The sequence below is a fragment of the Chiloscyllium plagiosum genome, unplaced genomic scaffold (genome assembly GCF_037043375.1).
Source record: "Chiloscyllium plagiosum isolate Xiang-an unplaced genomic scaffold, Cpla_swu_hap1 HiC_scaffold_19, whole genome shotgun sequence".
Lineage (NCBI taxonomy): Eukaryota > Metazoa > Chordata > Chondrichthyes > Orectolobiformes > Hemiscylliidae > Chiloscyllium > Chiloscyllium plagiosum.
The window spans coordinates 59,797,384-59,816,314 of NW_028270157.1; the positions used below are offsets into that span (position 1 = coordinate 59,797,384).

The following is an 18,931-nucleotide window of genomic DNA, read 5'->3' on the forward strand; positions in this document are numbered from 1 at the left end:
TTTATTTTAGATTTTGAGCACATGCAGTCCAGGTATTTTGGTTCTGTATTAAGTAATTTTGACTTTAGATGGAAGTGTAAAATAGCAATATCAATTCAGGTGCCTCTTACAGATTGCTCCTGATATTTATTTCCACTGATTTTATACCTATTTCCTGATACTTCAGAAGTATCAGGCCATGATAACATGACCTGATACTTCTGTCTATCTGCTCTTGGCTTTGTAACCTCTAGTCCTGATTATTCAGATGCTCCCCTGGTCAATGTAGAATGGAACATAGAATAGAATGTATTACCCTTTTGAGCTGTACTCAAAATTAGTACCCAAATCATAATTCCACACCAGCCATTCATTCATTAATGTCTGTGAAATTGTAGAAGTACCTGCGTAAAAACAATAAAGCTACAAAAAGACATTATTTTGAACCCACCTTCACCACACCACCCCACTGCAGGTTACATTCGTGTACAGTGTATGTAAATCAGACTAAGTTAACTCCCACAAATGCAACAGTCAATAGATGTGAAGTTGGAAAAGCAGAGCAGGTCAGATAGCATCCGAGGAGCAGGAAAGTCGGGCCGAAACTTTGACTTTCCGAGTCTGACTTTTCCAGCTTCACATCTATTGACTCTGGATTCCAGCATCTGCAGTCCTTACTGTCCCACAAATGCAATGTTTTACTTACGGCAATGACCAATGCCCCTGAATCAGAGGCTTTTTCTTTCCTGCTGACTTGAATTTGCGAGTCTTCCTTTTCAATTTTAAAACAGCCTGGGATTGTTTTTTTTAAAAGCTTACATTTATTCCTCCGATTTTGCATGAAGATTTGGATGCTGATTTGCATAGTGAGTGCGCTCGTCTCGAGCTGTTTTCTTTCTTTCGTTTCGTTTCCGTGACAGACATTGGGCAAAACACCATTTGTAAGTGAACAAGGGAACATATTATGGATTCTTGAAATCTGCGTTTTGGGGTGGGGAACATTCATTGGGCAGGACACCCTCTGTCAGTGCAAAGGAGGAGAAATGAGGCGGTAGAGTTAGATCTGAAGTTGGAAGTTCCCTACTTCTTTTGGGCGGGATACAACAGGGCATTAAATAATTGCATTGCTGTAGAGAGCACAGGTCAGTGGGGTGTGTTGAGGTGGTCAAGGGAGGAGGAGGAGGAGGACCGGGATATTAACAGGGCAATAACATTAGTTGCATTGCTGTGGAGAGCACAGGTCAGTGGGGTGTGTTAAGGTGGTCGGCGGTTGTAGCAGCAGCAGGAGTGACCGGGATAGAACAGGGCAATAACATTAAATAGTTGCATTGCTGTGGAGAGCACAGGTCAGTGGGGCGTGTTAAGGTGAAAATGAGGACTGCAGATGCTGGAGATCAAAACTAAGAGTGTGGCGCTGGAAAAGCACAACAGGTCAGGCAGCATTGAGGAGCAGGAGAGTCGATGTTTGGAGCAAAAGCCCTTCATTGGGGTTGGTTGGGAGGGGGCCCGTGATGTAACAGGGCAATAGCATTAAATAGTTGCATTGCTGTGGAGAGCACAGGTCAGTGGGGCGTGTTCACATGGTCAAGGGAGGAGGAGGAAGAGGAATAAAGTCAACTCCGAAATTGGGGCTGGGACTTTGAGGAGTGAATGTTGGATATTGTTTTATATTTGTTTTGTCATCACTTGGCTGCTGTACAGGTGACAGGTGCACTACAGGGAGCCTTTATCGCATCATCTCATAGCAACAGCCCAAGCCGCTTAGCAACCGGACACACGGTGCTGGCGGACATCCAACTTTTGACAGCATCACCCAGCCCGCCCCCGATTACCTCTTTTTTACTTCCTTGTTTCTCATGTTGTTTTGAGTTTTGTTTTATTTTTCTCTCTCCCTTCCTCATTCCCCTCCCTCCGCCCCCTCCCCTTTCTGTGTCGGTGAGGGTGTTGTTTCAAAACAAAAACAAAATCGTTGTCTGGAAAGAAGGAATGGCCGCGGGTCTCGCCGCTTGCCGCCGCCTCCTCCTCGTCGTCGTCGCGCTGCTCTTTGGCTGCCCGGTGTCTTGCGACCACAAGAGAGACTTCTCCGAGTTACCTGCCCACCGAGTCGAGGTCTTCCAGCAGCTGGCGACCCTTAGGGGCGCCTCCCGGTACAAGCGAGAAGCCCCCCGCAGTGGCAGTGCCCAGCAAGAGGGAGGGGTGTCCCTCTGTGGGACTGGGGCCTCAGACCAGGCCAAGTTAAACAAAAACACCCACAAGGTGAGTCCTCTTTATTAACTGATGACTTTTCTAGGATTGACGTTTCCACACTTCAACTCTTGTCACTTCCAACAGATCTCTTGGCCAGCGTTTTTTTAAATTTCTTATTGTTTTCTGACAAACGTGGCCATCAAGTAATAACTGTGGGGTCACAAACCAGCCCAAGTTGAACAAAAACACCCACAAGGTGACTCCGGTTTACTAATAGTTCCGCAGAACATTTTAGCACTGACCTTTCCCACCTTCTCTCCAATCATTTTCAACAAATCTCCGGTCAGTGTTTTGATTTTGTTTTAGTTTTAACAAATGTGGCCACCAAGTAATTACTCTGGGGCCACAGACCACAATAAATTAAACAAAAACACCCATAACATGAGTCCTGTTTATTGTCTGTTCACCAGAAGACTTTTTTAGATTTGCTTTTTCCCACCTTAATTCTCTTGTCACTCCCAACAAATCACCCGTCAGTGTTTTGATTTTTTTCAAGTTTTGACAAATGTGGCCATCAATAATTACTCTGGGACCCTTGACCAGGCCAGATTAATAAAAAAAAACCGCTAAATGTGTCTTGCTTATTAATCATTCAAAATTAATCAGCAGAAGTATTTTAGGATTGATTTTTTTTCCCACCCCTTTTTCCTCCTCATGTGGGACAACTCTCATCACTTTCAAAAATCTCTCCTGTCAGTGTTTTGACAAATGGCCACCGATAATACTTTACACACAAAGTTCATAACTAGAACATGCCGTCCTTACTTGGGGTGGAACACTCTCGGATTTCAAATTTCACTCGCTTTGGAGTGAGTCTTGTTCAATTTTGGCTTGCCAGCACAGCCTGTTGTGTTGCGTCTCAGCTCTAAGTGAAATTGATCATAGTTGTCCTCTCAACAGACGTGTGTTGTGTATCAACCTTACGCCTGAATCTCATTCCTAACAGCTACCTTTACTAGGGCTCAGTCACAACTAATTTTAGTTTAAAGGAACTTGTGTAATAAACATTGGTATCCAGCCCACATACAATTGCTGTGCAGTAGGTAATTATTAAATGGTGTGGCTCTGAGAATAAAGAGTGAGCTTTTTAAAGTTATTGATAATTGAGGATGACCCTCAGACACAATACCAGATTATGTGCATGATTTAAAAAAAAGTTAAATCCTGTAGTTATTAAAATAAGCAGTTATTTTGAAATGTTAGATAGCTTTATTTTAAGACAACGATATGGAATCAAGGCAGAGTTGTGATAAAGATCAGCCATGATTGTCATTGAATTGCGAAACAGGAGATGAATAATCTATTTTGGCTGAACGACTATTTGCTTTTAATGAAGGGAATGTTTTACTCTTTGTAATGCATGTAATTCAGGATACCTTTAATTTACTCTGATCTGTATTACAATTTGGTACATTGTTTGCTTGAGTTTATTTTTCTAACCCTGATTTGAAGATGTTAAAAAAAATGATGGTACTATGAATAAATATTAACTTGAGGTATGGTTGGTAATATTATCCTGATTGTTTTGAACACTAAACTGTGAGAGAGTGCACTGTAATAAGTATGTTGCATAGCATCTTGGTATAAACAGTGTAAAAGTTCCGTATGTTAGAAGCACTTGATAAAATGGTCAGGCTTTTGACTTCATCATTTCTTGTATGTACAAGCAAAATAAGCTGTTTAAGTATTCAATGCTGTTAGGAGTGGGGAGGGGTGTTCGTTTAGACTGTCAGTTTAATCCTAATGATTGGTGTCTGGTCTATCATGACAATGTTGGTTCAGATTTTAGCTAGAACAGAGTTCTTTTTGCTTGTCAAACAGTTCTGGGAATTACCAACAGGCGATTGGATGATGAAAGGCTTTTGAAGGTGGAGGCATCAGGTTTTAAAAATAAAATAAGGGTAGGTAAGTTAAAGGCTTAGATTTATATTGTTACTTTCACAATATTGAAGCATTCCAAAAAAGCACTTGGCATCCAAGTACTATTGAAATCTATTTAGTGTTGGACTATAGGAAATGCATCATGAAGCTAAATCATCAGATAATCTAGAATCATAGAATCCATACAATGTGGAAAGAAGCCATTCAGCCGATTGAGTCTGCACAAATTCTCTGAACAGTATCCCAACCAAATCCCAGCCCCTACCCTATACTAGTAACCCCTGTTTTCCCATGGATAATCCAGCTAACCTGCACATCTTTGGACTGTGGGAGGAAACCAGAGCACCCAGAGGAAACCCAGAAAGACAGGGAGAATGTGTAAACTCCACACAGTCACCCAAGGCTGAAATCAAACCTGGATCCCTGGCAATGAGGCAACAGAGCTAGCCACTGAGTCATTGTACCAGGTTATTACTTCAGTCATGTTTTGAATATTGGCCTGTACAATGAGAAAACTTCCTGCTCTACAAATAGTGTGATGGGACGTTTTATGTGCACATGGAGTCTCATTTTATGTTCCATCTGAAAGGTTGTGTCTATCTCAGTGTAAAATCACCTTAATCCTGCACTAAACTGTCAGCGTCGATTATGTGCTCAGGTTGATGGCAGCAGACTTGCATCTACAACCTTTTGGTGATGGTGAGATTGTGACCATGATGCCAAGGCAGACAATATTAGGTTGTTTATAGTGTACATTAAGGTTCTGATTCATGTGTCTGCCCTTCATGAATTTGCTTATCCCCCTATATTTACTTGACTGTGAATCTAATTTTCACTTCGCTATGGTTTAAGAACAGAAAAGTATAAGGGGAAAAAAAAACAGTTTCTGGAGTCAAAGTGCAAACTGCACCTGAGGATGAACAGTTTGCTATTTCCACCATTTGCAAAAGTCAACAATATTGTGACATTTTCTTGCACAGCCTCGCTTGCAAATAATGGCTCTACACATACTATTGTGTTAGCAAATATATATTGGGCTACATATAAACAAGTTTAAGGACTTTGGGGTATGGCATTTATATTTTGGATATTTTGAATATACTCCTGCAGTATGACATTTCTGCTATAAATTTTCAAGGTTTTAAATATGGGCTGCCAAGCATGTATGAGACAGCAACAAATTATGAACTCGCATTATAAACCATAAGAGAATGCTAAACCTTCCTGACAAGCTCCCATTATTTCTTTCTTTATATCTGTTTACTATTTGGGGCTTGTAAGCTGTGCTCCCAAACAGCTTCTTGCCTTTTATTATTTTTGAGCCCAATCCAAATAGCTACCACATCCTGGTTTTCCGAACTTAGATTGTTCACCTCGATTGTGCTAATACCATCAGTAATTCACACAGCCACTCTTCTGCTTTTCCTACCACCTTCTGTCCTTTCTAAATGTCATGTACCAATTAATATTCAAGTTAATAATTATGTCATCTTGCAACTTCCTTAACATGTGACTTTTTCATTGGAAAACTGGTTGATGTAATCATAGACTATTTGGATACAGTTACCTGTTTATGGTATCTTTTATGTGTTTAATGACAGCAAGCAATGATTAAAAGATGCTGCACTCAATCATTTGATTTTAACTAAAACTATATTGTAGCATGTAATATTGGATACAATTTTAATCAATGTTATGGTGAATTCTATTTCCCAGTGTAAATGGCCGCAGCATGTAAGAATGGCAAGTCTCCAGAATAAAGATCACAACCCTTTTCATATTTAACAATCCTGGAGATATTTCCAGTTACTATTAAAAAGCCCCTCTGGAATGCAATTAAGAGATTTGGATACTGTCATGAGTTACAAGCAAGTTTCATCTGATTTTCTGAAGTCAGCTGGAACTCAGATTGTGATGCCTCTTATTAAGACGCATACATATTCAAACCAGCTGATATTTATAACATGCAATTATTTTTATTACATTTTACAATATTGGTATAGAATATTTATCTGTGATTCACCAGTATGGTAAAGCACAGTTTCAGTGCAGCACCACCCTTTGAATGATTGCACATTGGTGCTTCTGATGTAGTTCAGGTATTCAAACCAGATTTGTTTACCATCTTGCTCACTTAGCCATGATTTTTTTTTCTTTTCTTGAAGGGATTGCCTCTGCTGGGTGACAGTTTAATTAGCACCAGTTTTCTTAAAGTATAGTTATTATTTAGAATTACACAGAAAGTTTAGCAGATGATTAGTCTATTCGGTCCAACTTGCCTATGTTAGTTTTTATGCTTCACAAGTGCCATCCCCCTCTGCTCTTCATCTCAGTCTAAACTTCTATTCTTTTTTAATGTGTTACGCATCTTCTGTTAAAGGCATCTATGCTATTCACCTTGAATGTTTCTTGTGATAGTATTCTAACTGCTCTCTGGGTGAGTGGGTTTTTTTTAATGAATTTCTTTTGTATTAATTAGTAATTTATCTGATATTGTTGTGTAGTTCTTGTCTGTGTCAGTGACTAGGATAAGGACATCAGTGATGCCCAATGCTCTTCATACTTGAAATACACATAAGTGCATTTCTGGACATTAATCAGTAGCATGAATGTCGCATGGTTTTCTTTTCTCCAACCAGCCATCCTACCACTGAGATCAATTTGCTCAACATTGATCAAGGATTGAACTAGATTTGCTCTTGGAAGATGAGAGCTTTGGTTTAGTGATGGCATTTTTGCTTCGCATTGACAATGTCTGCGTTCAGAGACCTGACCTTTTTAATTAAGATTGACACTTGAGCACAGTATCAAGGGAGCTTTGCACCGAGGTGTTATCTTTTTGAATAAGATGCTAAACAGAGAGTGCATCTGCCCTCTCAGTTGGATGTAAAAGATCCTTTGACACTACCTGAGGGAGAGCCAGGCATTCTCCCACATATCCAATTGAATATTTATCCCTCAACCAACACCACCAAAGAAACAGATTATCTGGTCATTTATTTTCATGCTGTCTATGGAAGCTTGTGTGTTGTGTTTACCATATTACAACATTGGTAGTACTTAAGAAATACATACCTTGAAGAATTTCAAAGCCAATGTATGTTAGGCTTGTGATCGATGTATAAATTGAATGATGTGGAGGTGCTGGTTGTGAACAAGAGTGGACAAAGTTAAAAATCACACAATACCAGGTTATAGTCCAACATGTTTATTTGGAAGTACAAGCTTTCAGAGTGCTGCTCCTTCATCAGGTGGCTGTGATTTTTAACTATATAAATTCAAGTAATGGCATGATCTTGAAAAGTATGAATGAGCAAATGGCCTTGTTGCCCACATACACAAATCCTTAAATATGGCAAATTGCTTAAACAGTTAAAAGGTCCCTTGCATTACTTAGATTATAATTAGTGGCATAGGATATGAAAGCAAATAAATTATACTAGAACTTCATAAATCATTGAGTTTGCCTCTGCTGGAATGTTATTGTCAGTTCTAGGTGTTATGTGCCAGGAATGATAGAATGACCTTAGAAAGACTACAGAGGAGGTTTGTCAGAATGTGACTAAATATGAGGATCCTCAGTCCTGAGGAATCAATGGAAAAGTTAAGACTCTTCTTCTTTGCACAAAAAAGGTTAAGGAGTGATTGATAGAATGCATGAGACAGAAAAGAATAAAACGTCATGGTTATAGATCTTCACAAAAATTCCAAAGGCAAGATAAGATTTTATTTTTCTCATGATGTTAGAATCCAGGTGTACCTGAAAAGATATTGGAAGTTCATTCCATAAGTAGTTTAACTGTAAATTACGCAAATAGGATGTGGAAGTACTGGATAATGGACAAAAAGCAAGATAGTAGGATTATTTGACTGCTCTTGCTGCAATTGCACTGAAAATGGACCATCAGTATTGTACTTCTGTACTTTTAAACCGAGGATCTTCATGGACTAAAAGTTGTTTTAAGAAGGACAAATAATGACCTCAAACAGCTGTTGTGATCATCTGACTAGGTTGAGTGAAATCCATCAGTAAATAAAGATCAGCACTCAGACTTGCATCTCCTTGTTGATTCGCACCTTTTCTGGAAGTCACATTTTGTTTTTCCAATCTGAATACTGTACAGTCTTCTTTTCATCTCAATGAATAGACTCAGGAATTTGCAGATAGACCTTCATTAATACCTGTTCCTGAGCAAGAGAGTAGAGACCAGGAAAAGTGGATTTATCAGCAAGAACTGGAAGATACTTTGTGTGTGTGTGTATGTTTGTGTGTGTGTGTGTGTGTGTGTGAGAGACACACACACACACATTTCTATTCTTTTTGGAAGGATAGTCAATATTAACATTCTCCTTCCTCTTACTTAAGGAGACTTTAGAAAAGCCTCCCTTCATTCTTCGTCTAGTTAAGTTTTTTTTTAAAAATTGAAATGTGAAATTTATGTGTTTAATGTGAAAGTTATGTGTTTAAAAAGGGAAATAAAAATATTTGTTGCAAATAATGTGAAAAAGAGAGGAGCTGATCACCCTCCTTACCTGATTATAACATCGTTAAGAATCCGCACATATACACCAGCCTTCTGCACTGTAACCTGTATGAGTCACATATGAAACAGATGGAGGTGATGTAGCTTTAAGTCTATGATGGCTCCCTGCAGATCAATATGCTCAGTCCTATTTCTCTGCTCTATACCTGTAGCCTTGCAAGTTTATTTTCTTCAATTACCCATCCAATTTCCTGTTTGAATGTTATTATTTCTGCTGAGATAAATCTTAATGGGCAGTTAGTCCAGGCCGTTGTATCCAACTGAATAAAACATGCTGTTTCTTGGCATTCCCCTTGCACTTTTGGTCGAATGTAAAATTTCTGCCCTAGTCTTTGTGCTTCAGTTTACGGGAAAAGTTTTTCCTGTTTACCTTGTTCAAACCTGTCCAAATTCTACGCCTCTATCCCTTCAATTTGCTTTTCTCCAGGAGAACAAAGCTAAACTCTCCAATGCAACGTTTTAGCTAAAATCCTCCACTCATGAGGAATTTCCTCCAAGCTTTACATTCTCTCAAGGGTTCTCGCATCTTTCCTGAAACATGATAGCAGAAATAGAAGCAATATTCTAGTTGAAACCTAACCAGATGTTTTACAAAGGTTTGACGTAACTTCCTTGCTTTTGTACTCAATGCCTCATTTATGAAACCTAAGATTTGCAACTTTGCAACCCACTTTCTCAATGTCTCCTGCCAAGTTCAAAGATCAAAGCAAATGCAGCCCCTGGTGTTTGCATACTCCCCAGAACTGTGCTGTTCTTCTTCTTTTGACAACATGCATTACCTTACAAATTCAAACTTTTTTAAAATCAGCTACTTGCAGGAGAAAATGAGCCAAGAATAGGATGGAAAAGGTTTCACCTGTTATTTTATCGCTGTTCTGCAACCCTTGTGAAAAATAGATGATTTTACTAAAAATAATACTCTGCTATGAAACAATTTAGATTACCCTTTGCATGCAGGCATAACGTGAAAACAGGTCCCTGCATGTTTGTTATATGGACGCCAAAATGGTCTGTGACAACTCCATTATACTTGTTGAACAGATGATATTTTTGTCTGAAATATGGTTGAAAGCTCTTTGTAATGTTAAACTCTTTCACCAGGAAGAATGCTGAGGTACAGGATTAACTATTTTAATTATAGAGTACAGGCCACATTACAAAGACATCCTCAACATTTCAACCAAAGGTAACTGACGGCTCCAATGCCTGAGTACTGATATGTTGTTCTCTAATTACAGCACCTGCCCACTTCACCCCCCCCTTCAAGATTAGCATGTTTGTAATAGTGGAGCCAGTTCTGATGCAGTTGGTATGGGGGTGGTCAATGTGGTACTGAGTCCTTTAGTTGCAGATAAGGGTGATTTCCCCAGTCTGTGCTCACTCATCTGACTTGGCAACAACAAGAACAAAGACTTCTATTTATATGCTGCCTTTTACATACCAGTAGTAAAGCATCTTGAGGAGCATGATTTAACTAATTTTGGTACCAAGTCATGTAAAACATTTGGGTAGATAGCCAAAAGTTTGATCAAGAGCAAGGTAGTGAGGCAGAGAAGTTTAATAAGGATATTCCAGACTTAGCACCTAGGTAGCTAAAGGAAAGGTTGGCAAAGGTGCAGGAGCAATAGGCCAGAATTAGAAGAATGGAGAGATCTTCAATATTTTCATAGTAGCAGAGTTGGGAGGGGCGAGACAATGGAGATAAACCTGAGGTGTTGTCTGACTGGGGGCCAACATCAGTGAGTTCATGGAGATTGGTGAATAGGATTTTCTGTGAGTTAGGAGATGGCCAACAACATTTTGGATGACTTCAAGTACATGGAAGGTGGAAGATGGTAGGTTGATCAGAAGACGACAATAAACAGACCTAGAGATAACTAACAAAGGCATCATGAGGGTTTCAGCAACAGTTGGGGATTGTACAGTAGCATCTGATGGTGCTGAGCTAAGCATTCACCGTGGAGGCTTGTGTATCAAGAATGGTTGAGGAAGTAGTGGATGCTAGCCACATGTAGAGCTATAACTTAGTAAAGTTGGGATGTCATGTTGTGGCTATGCTAAGGCCACTTTTGGAATATTGCATACAATTCTGATCAAGCTTTTATAGGAAGGCTATTGTTAAACCTGAGAGGGTGCAGAAAAGATGTACAAGGATGTTGTTGGGACTAGAGGGTTTGAGATAGAGTGAGAGGATGAATAGGCTGGGGCTTTTTTTCCCCTGGAGTGTCAGAGGCTGAGGGGTGACCTTAGAGGTTTATCAAATCATGTCATGCATGGATAGGATAAATAACCATGGAATTTTTTTCCCTAGGGTGGGGAAGTCCACAGTTAGAGGGAAAAGGATTAAGGTGAGAGGGGAAAGATTTAAAATGGACCTGTGAGATACTTTTTCATGCAGAGAGTGGTGCATATATTGAATGAGCTGCCAGACGAAGTGGTGGAGGTTGGTACAATTACAACATTTAAAAAGCATCTGGATGGTATATGAATAGGAAGGGTTTAGAGGGATACGGAGCAAATGCTGACAAGTGGGACGAGGTCAAATTGGGATATTTGATCGGCATGGATGAGTTGGACCAAAGGATCTGTTTCTGTGCTGAATGACTCTATAAAGTGCCTTCAAGAGAGGAGAAAATAATAAATTTGATTTTAAAAAAGCTTTATGTGCAAGATCTGGAGCCAATTGTCCATAGCCTAATTTCTGTCAGTATATCCAAGACAGGAAAAATGAAACTTAATTAAAATTTAAATAACTTGACTGTTGTATAAAATAAGTGGAGAATTTTAGGCTTTAGAAATTTTAAAAATAAATAAGCAGTCAAATCTGTTGTGTGTCATGAACAGTATGTCAGTCTAACTTTAGCAGGTATGATCATTAATATCGTTAGTGTATCATTAGTGTAGCATGTGAACTGACGGTATAAAGATTTCCTACTCCATCTTGCCTTGAAGCATGACACTATCTATAGGAAGTATGTTCCTCTTAGTCTCATACTAACCCAGACATACTGTGCCAGAGGAATGTAATGTTTATAATACTTAGTTGTAAAAAATGCTGCTGAATTCTTCAATATCATTGTATCTGTGGTCACTTTATATGTTACAGAAGATAACATAAGCATTGCCACATCAGTAAAAATATTCTGCTGAAGGGAAAATCACACCAAAGTGCAAGCTGAACCTGCATGTTGTAGATTAGAGGAATTCTTTGCTATGGTTCAGTCAATCTAGTTCAGCCCTGGTCTGCACAATCCCCTCAGTCCTTCAACTTTAGGCATATATTTTTAAGCCTACTTTATTCATTGCTACAATAAATGTTGGCTGCATTTAGTGGACTAACACTATACACAATGGCACAGCAGAAATATTGTCCCAAAAAAAAATGTTGCTTTTCTGTATAATGATGTCATCCGTTCTATTTAGTAACTATACTAATGTGTTGAAGATTAAATCTTTATTCTCATGGTATTTGCATCAAGACACAAATTTGAATGGAATGTTTTTCTTTATAAACCATCTCTATTGCCTTTCAGTTCTGCCTCCTTATAGAGAAAATGGCTACCATACATCAATGCACTGGGTTCATTCTTGTGGTCAGGATCTCTGGTCATCCTCCTAGTACCATGCTGTAGTATGACCCAAACTCTCAGTCCTCTTTGCTGTGGTTTGGATATAGCATCACAGCAAGTTGCTGAAAATGAGTTTTGACCTTTTATTTAGCCCAGTGCCCAGTCACTTTTGCTTCAAGCTTAATTTGCAAATAAATAAGTAAAGTGATCAAATACAGCTTTTCGCCCACTGGTGTAAAGCAGCATAGCAAAAGAGTGTCAACTGATTATTGCTTGTGAATGCAATATCATACATACTGAATAGTCTCTAATTGCATATCAAGAAGCAACACGTGTTTTATACATTCTGATAATAAAAGAAAATTTTAATCTTGTGATTAGAATTTAGTTTAAGCTATGGCAAGCTAACAAAGCCTTTCATATTTTTCTGTAATAACACCCTTCAGCTTCTCAACGTTAGATTTTATCCGTTGGAAATTTCAACAGCAAGAATCAAAATCACAAATGACTAAATTATTTTAATTTGAAGTGAAACTAGCTTGAGTGTCTGAATTTTTAGGTGTGGTTTCTGGTAAGTCATTGTACAGAGTATGGAATGAGCTGCCAGAGGAAGTGGTGGAGGCTAGTACAATTGCAACATTTAAGAGGCATTTGGATGGGTATATGAATAGGAAGGGTTTGGAGGGATATGGGCCAGGTGCTGGCAGGTGGAACTAGATTGGGTTGGGATATCTGGTCAGCATGGACGGGTTGGACTGAAGGGTCTGTTTCCATGCTGTACATCTCTATGACTCTATAATCCTGTTCCTCCCTTTCCATATCTCCAGAATGCCCTGTTCTTTAGTATTTTATCAGTGGCTTCTGGGGCCATTCAGTGTCCCTTTGTTTCCTTGATTTGTTTTATTTATTTGTACAACATGGCTTCAAAGACACTTGCTTATACTTTATTCATATAATCCACGTATTTTTGAGGCTTTTACCTTTTACACAGTCATTAAATCTTAGAAATTGAAATGTAGGTTGATCTGTGGCACATTAAAAAAAAATTACTTTTGACTCAAATCGATATGCCTCTAGACATCGGTGGATTTGAATCTGCTTGTAGACTAATTACAGTGAGATTAGTGTTAAGAACGTATTTGATTTATTATTTTCATTGCTTTAGATGTTTGAGATGATCCTAAGATCCCACTAAGAGTTAAAACTATAGAGGACCCTCAACTAATATCAGTAGATTTTAACATAATAGGCAATTGAACCAGTGTTTGGAATGATACTTGTATTATAATGTGGAGAGGTCAAGTGCTAAACATATGTGCCTCCTACAAAGGAAGGAAGGAAATCTAGTGTCATTTTTAAAAAAAAACAAGATGTGGATATTTTAGAGCATGAGCCTTTGAAGGTCTATAACTATTGTTAAATTATATCTGAAGGGAGCAAGCATCTTAAAATCTATGCAAAAGTCAATTCACTAGCAATTAAACAGAATTTTCCCATTGTGAACTTTCATTATATACGGAATACTATGCCCAGTTTTGATAACCAATTGTGGAGTTCAATGCACTTTGAAAAAGGAGCAACCAAGAGCCACAAGATCAATGCCTTGTTTAAAAACACCTTAATTACACACATTGGCTAACTAGTCCCAAAGATGTTATCTGTAAAATTTAGGAAAGATTTGATCATGTTTCATAAAGTAATGAACGGTTAGGTTATGTACCTTGTAGATTAATTATGGGCTAGGGAGGACCAGTGTAGTGTTTTTTCTTTAAGGGCAGAAATTAGGTTAAATGTTGGGTGGTTTCTAGTTTAGTAAACTGGTGGAACAGGTTGCTGTTTCACTCTGGTGACTGACTCATCACATTCCTTCAAATAAGAATTGGACCTAATTTCAGGGGATCTTGTGTGAGCTCTTCTGAAAATTAAAACAGCCCCCTCCCATTTTAGTATAATCGCCTAAAGGGGTCAGAAGATAACTTTTCATTTTGTTTTACCCGAATTGACATTTTTATGTTAAAACAAAAGTTACCTCCTTTCCTCTCCTTGGAGATTCCATGGCTCCTGCGCAAGGACTGTATTTCTTGTGATGCATAAGGTGCCACAACTGTGAGGGCTGTGTTGAATATATCTGAACGTTGTTACACTGCTTGAATTTTCATGTAACATTAAAGTTGTTATCAACAAGGATTTTAAAGGTATTTAAAATTTTGATAGAGTAGAAAGAATGTTTTTGAATGGCAGAGGATAGATAACCCGAGGACTCAGATTTAAGATTTACCAATGGACCAGTGAGGAAATTAGAGAATATTTTAATGTAGTAGCTTGTTGTGATCTGAAAGATTGTCAAAGAGATTAAATTATATCTTTCAAAGGAGAAGTGGTTAAGTGCAAAAGGAAGAAAAACATTTGAAGCCACATGGAGAAGAGTTGGATCTATTCAGCTGGCACATTCAAATAGCTGCCATAAAGAAAAGCGACATAATGGCCTCCTTTAGGAATTAAGATTCTCTGAAAATATGGTGAATATGTGACAGGAAAGGAGAAAAAAATTAAGTTTGACACTTTCATTGTTTGCATTGTATACAAAACTTGAAAAATATTACTAGCCAAGGTTGAAGAGCACATGTGCTTTTATGGTGATGTAAGATTATTGAGCTGGGAAAAACAATTGGAATAAGCATTTAGAGGTAATTTGGTTTCCACTTTTGAATTCTGTACTCTTCTTGCCTTATTTTAAAGATAGTCCCTACACACTTGAACTGATGTTTTAATCATTAAGTTGTCAGGCAATCATTTAAATTGGGTATCTGGTACTAACCATTTCCCAATTATTATCAATTACAAAAATTGTACATGTACAACAATTTAACATGTTGTTTACAGTATGTTATGTGTCCTAATGCTTCTGGGCAGAAGCAGGTGTTTAATTAGCAGTTTGTATCTTCAATAACATTGCAATTATCTTGTAGATACTTAATTCTATTGAAATGGTGTTGTCTTCGACTTTGTGAACCATTGTAATCACAATATTGCATGTCATATTTTGCGTTCATTTTTTATCAAAAACATGCAAGGCAGACATTAGAACAACCATCATTTCACAAGTCGAGAGTTTGGTACTGGAAAAGCACAGCAGGTCAAGCAGCATCTGATGAGCAGGAATGTTTTGGGCATAAACCCATCATCAGGCAACAATGCCCGAAACGTTGACACTCCTGCTCCTCAGCTGCTGCCTAACCTGCTGTTCTTTTCCAGCACCACACTCTCAACTCTGATCTTCAGCATCTGCAGTCCTCACTTTCTCCAATCATTTTACAAGGCCTCATTTCACAATCTCGAGACATTCCAAAGTGCTTTACTTTTAAATTGCTGTCATTTTCAATAAATGAATTGCAAGCATGGCCACAAGATGTAATGCGACAGTGGCGTTGATTGTGGGATAAGTGTTGGATAGGATATCGGGGAGAATTCATTGTTCTTAGTAACATTAGCACTGAATCCTTCACATCTACCTGAGAGGTTGTGATGAGGTTGCTGTTTAACATCTCACTCTCACTTTGGAGAGTGCACAGTTCCCTCGGTACTGTACTGGAGTCTCAGCCTGGAGTTTGTGCTTGGGTTTCTGGAAGGAATCTTGTCCCTGCAACATTTCAACTCTGATGTAAGAAAGTTACCACAGCTGGCAAAACTGTATGATGAAGAATAGGACTTTTATTTGGCTGAGATCAAAGTCACATGGTTCATCCAAAAAAGCAGGAGGAGTGGCAATTAAATATTTCCCACATTCTTATTTGAGGAAGCTGCAGTTTTCAATGCATAGAGCACAGAGATAGCTACAGGTTTCAAAATCCATCTGTGTGCAAAGCTTCTGAAAATATGAGCAAGACTGATTGGACCTAAATATTTTGGTTTTTAAAACTGTGTCCTCCAATGAAAAATTAATAAAATAGAACACAGAGAAACCATTCTTTGAAGTCAACTTGTGTGTGATATTTCAACAACATCAAACACGAACTCTTAAAATTCTGAGAACAAGCATTTGTATATGTATGTTAACTGGCAGCTCACACTTGCATAGATATACTGCAAATAAAGTAAAAATGGATCAGTTGAAGAAAGGTTAAGCGAAATCAGACTTTTATTTCTATGCACTCTAAATAATCCCTTTTTTGATATGAACAATGGTTGTTTGTGTTCTTAATGGTAACACTTTCTGGAAGGATTGTGTAATTGTCCAAGTTTGAAAAGGGGTTCTAAATAACATTTTTTGATGTAAAAACCATATCATAAACTTGTGCCTAAATTGGCAAAAAAAATTGCAGATATATCTGAGAAAAGAGGAAATGTGCAAATAAAAAATAAACTAAACCTCTGTTGTAAAAAAGACAAACTGAAAGTCCTTGTCAATCACAGTTCAGGGTCCTACTTCCCTGTAAAACATGCAGTCATTTGATTTAATTTCATTCATTTGTGAGTCATAGTCATAAAGCATGGAAACAAACCCTTCGGTGCAACAAGTCCATGCTGAAAATGAACCCAAACTAAACTAGTCCCACCTGCCTGCTCCTGGCCCAAATTCCTCCACACCTTTCCTCTTCTTGTACTTCTCCAAATGTCTTTTAAATGTTGTACTGGTGCCCATGTCCATCACTTCCTCAGGAATTTCATTCTACATGTGAATCACTCTGTGTATAAAAAAAATTGCCCCTCTCTCTCTCCTCTCATCTTTTGGGCATTGTTGGTAAAACCTGAATTTATTGACCTTAAACTGATTGTTTTACTCGCTCATTTCAGAAGGAGGTTAAGAGTCAACCACATTATGTGACTCCAGTTCTGCAGCATAGCCAGACCAGTAAGAAAGGCAAATTTCCTTCCCTTAACTGGACCAAATGGGTTTTACAACACCAATGGTGGTCCCTTGTGCACAATTACTCAGGCTAACTCTCAATTTCAGACTTTAATTTCACACCACGGCTGTGGTGTGATTTTCACTCTGAATCCAGTGCATTAGCACTCTGGGAATGCTGTTTGTCTCCTTCTGAATTATTAATCCAGTGACATCACCGCTACCATTTTCCTCAGCTGTCTAGTTATGGTTTTTATCAAATTAGAATAGGTGAAAACTGCAATTTATTTTAGTTTGAGCTTGAAGCAAACATGAACCACTGGTTCTATCATTTCTCTCACAGAACTTTCTTTTCAAAATTATTTCAGTTGAAATGTGTATGCTTTATAACCTCTTATCATTGAGCACATGTCCCTAACACACCCTGCAACTTTGTAACCTTGACTCAGTTTGAGCAACTCCATGAGATCTGTTGGTATATGTCAATAGAGATTATTTACATGTTGCTCATGATTTATCTTCTTGTGTCTTAATGTTTTGGAAATCAGCTTTTTACGCACATTCACATTTTAATTCAAATTCTACCCTGACATTCTGACTAATGAACAATAGTTGTGCCTTATTTGATTTGATGAAGTCACTTATAATTTTTAGACATCCTTTAATTTCTTTGATTAAAATGAGAAAATCTCTGATTCTTTAATCTCAGAACTAAAGTCTATTATTCCTGATGTCATAATAATTTTCTTTTATACTGTCTTCATTGCCTTAATCCTTCTCCAAGATTGAGACAAAAATATCTGGAAATGTACTATATTTTCCACCTTATTTTATATACTGCTTCTTGTATCATTTCAATATTTTCCTTAATTCTTTTCATTGGGATGTGGGTGATTATTGCCCATCTTCTCATTGTCCTTGAACTGAAATGGCTTGTGAGACCATTTCAAAAGGCATTTAAGAGTCAACTTTGTTGCTATGGAACTGGAGTCAAACATAGGACAGACGCAGTAGGAAGGGGAGATTTCCTTCTAAAAAGGACAATAGTGAAATAGATAGTTTTACAAAAATGACCATTTAAAGTTCATCATTACCTCCACAAACCGGATGGTCTTCACTTGAACCAGAGAGGTACTAATATCCTGGGTGGGAAATTTCCTAGTGCTATTCAAGTGGGTTTAAACTAGCTCAGCTGGGAGATGGGAACCTGTGGTGTCGTTCCAGTGCACAGGAGGATGTGAGTAGGGAGGACATGGAGAGGATTTCACGGTCACAGGAGTGTGCTGACAGACAGCAAGCTGGTTTGAAATGTGTCTACTTCAATGCCAGGAGTAACTGGAATATGGTAGGTGAGCTTGCATAATGGATAAGTACCTGGGACTTCGATATTGTGGCCTTTTCGGAGACATGGATAGAGCAGGGTCAGGAATGGATGTTGCGTGTTCCAGGGTTTATATCTTTCATTAAGATCAGGAAAGATGGTAAAAGAGGGGGAGGTGTGGCCTTGTTAGTCAAGGATATTATACGGTGGCTGAAAGAACTTTTAATGAGTACTTGTCTACTGAGGTGGTATGTGCTAAGGTTAGAAACAGGAGAAGAGAGGTCACACTGCTGGGAGTTTTTTTAATAGGCCTCTGCAAAGTTCCAGGGATGTGGAGGAGAGATTTGGCAAAGCGATTCTGGGTATGAGTGAAAGGAACAGGGCGGTCATTATGGGGGACTTTAACTTCCTCAACATTGACTGGAAATGCTATAACTCTAGTATGTCAGATGGATCAGTTTTTGTCCAATATGTGCAGAAGGGTTTCCTGACACAGTATGTCGAAGAACTGACAAGAGGGGAGGCCACATTGGATCTGGTACTT

General features: G+C 38.4%; 1 protein-coding gene across 2 annotated transcripts in view; it reads left to right on the forward strand.

Annotated features, from left to right (window-relative positions):
- The first annotated feature begins 684 nt into the window (after nt 1-684).
- LOC122559514 (sortilin-like) overlaps nt 685-18,931 on the forward strand; it is a 116,800-nt gene continuing 98,553 nt past the window's right edge. Inside the window, exons 1-2 of one of the 2 annotated variants that reach the window (XM_043709089.2) lie at nt 685-845; nt 1,681-2,235. In XM_043709089.2, coding sequence (XP_043565024.2) covers nt 819-845; nt 1,681-2,235 — 582 coding nt within the window. In that variant the 5' untranslated portion in view covers nt 685-818. The remainder of the gene's footprint in view (nt 846-1,680; nt 2,236-18,931) is intronic. The other variant, XM_043709088.2, reaches the window with a different exon arrangement.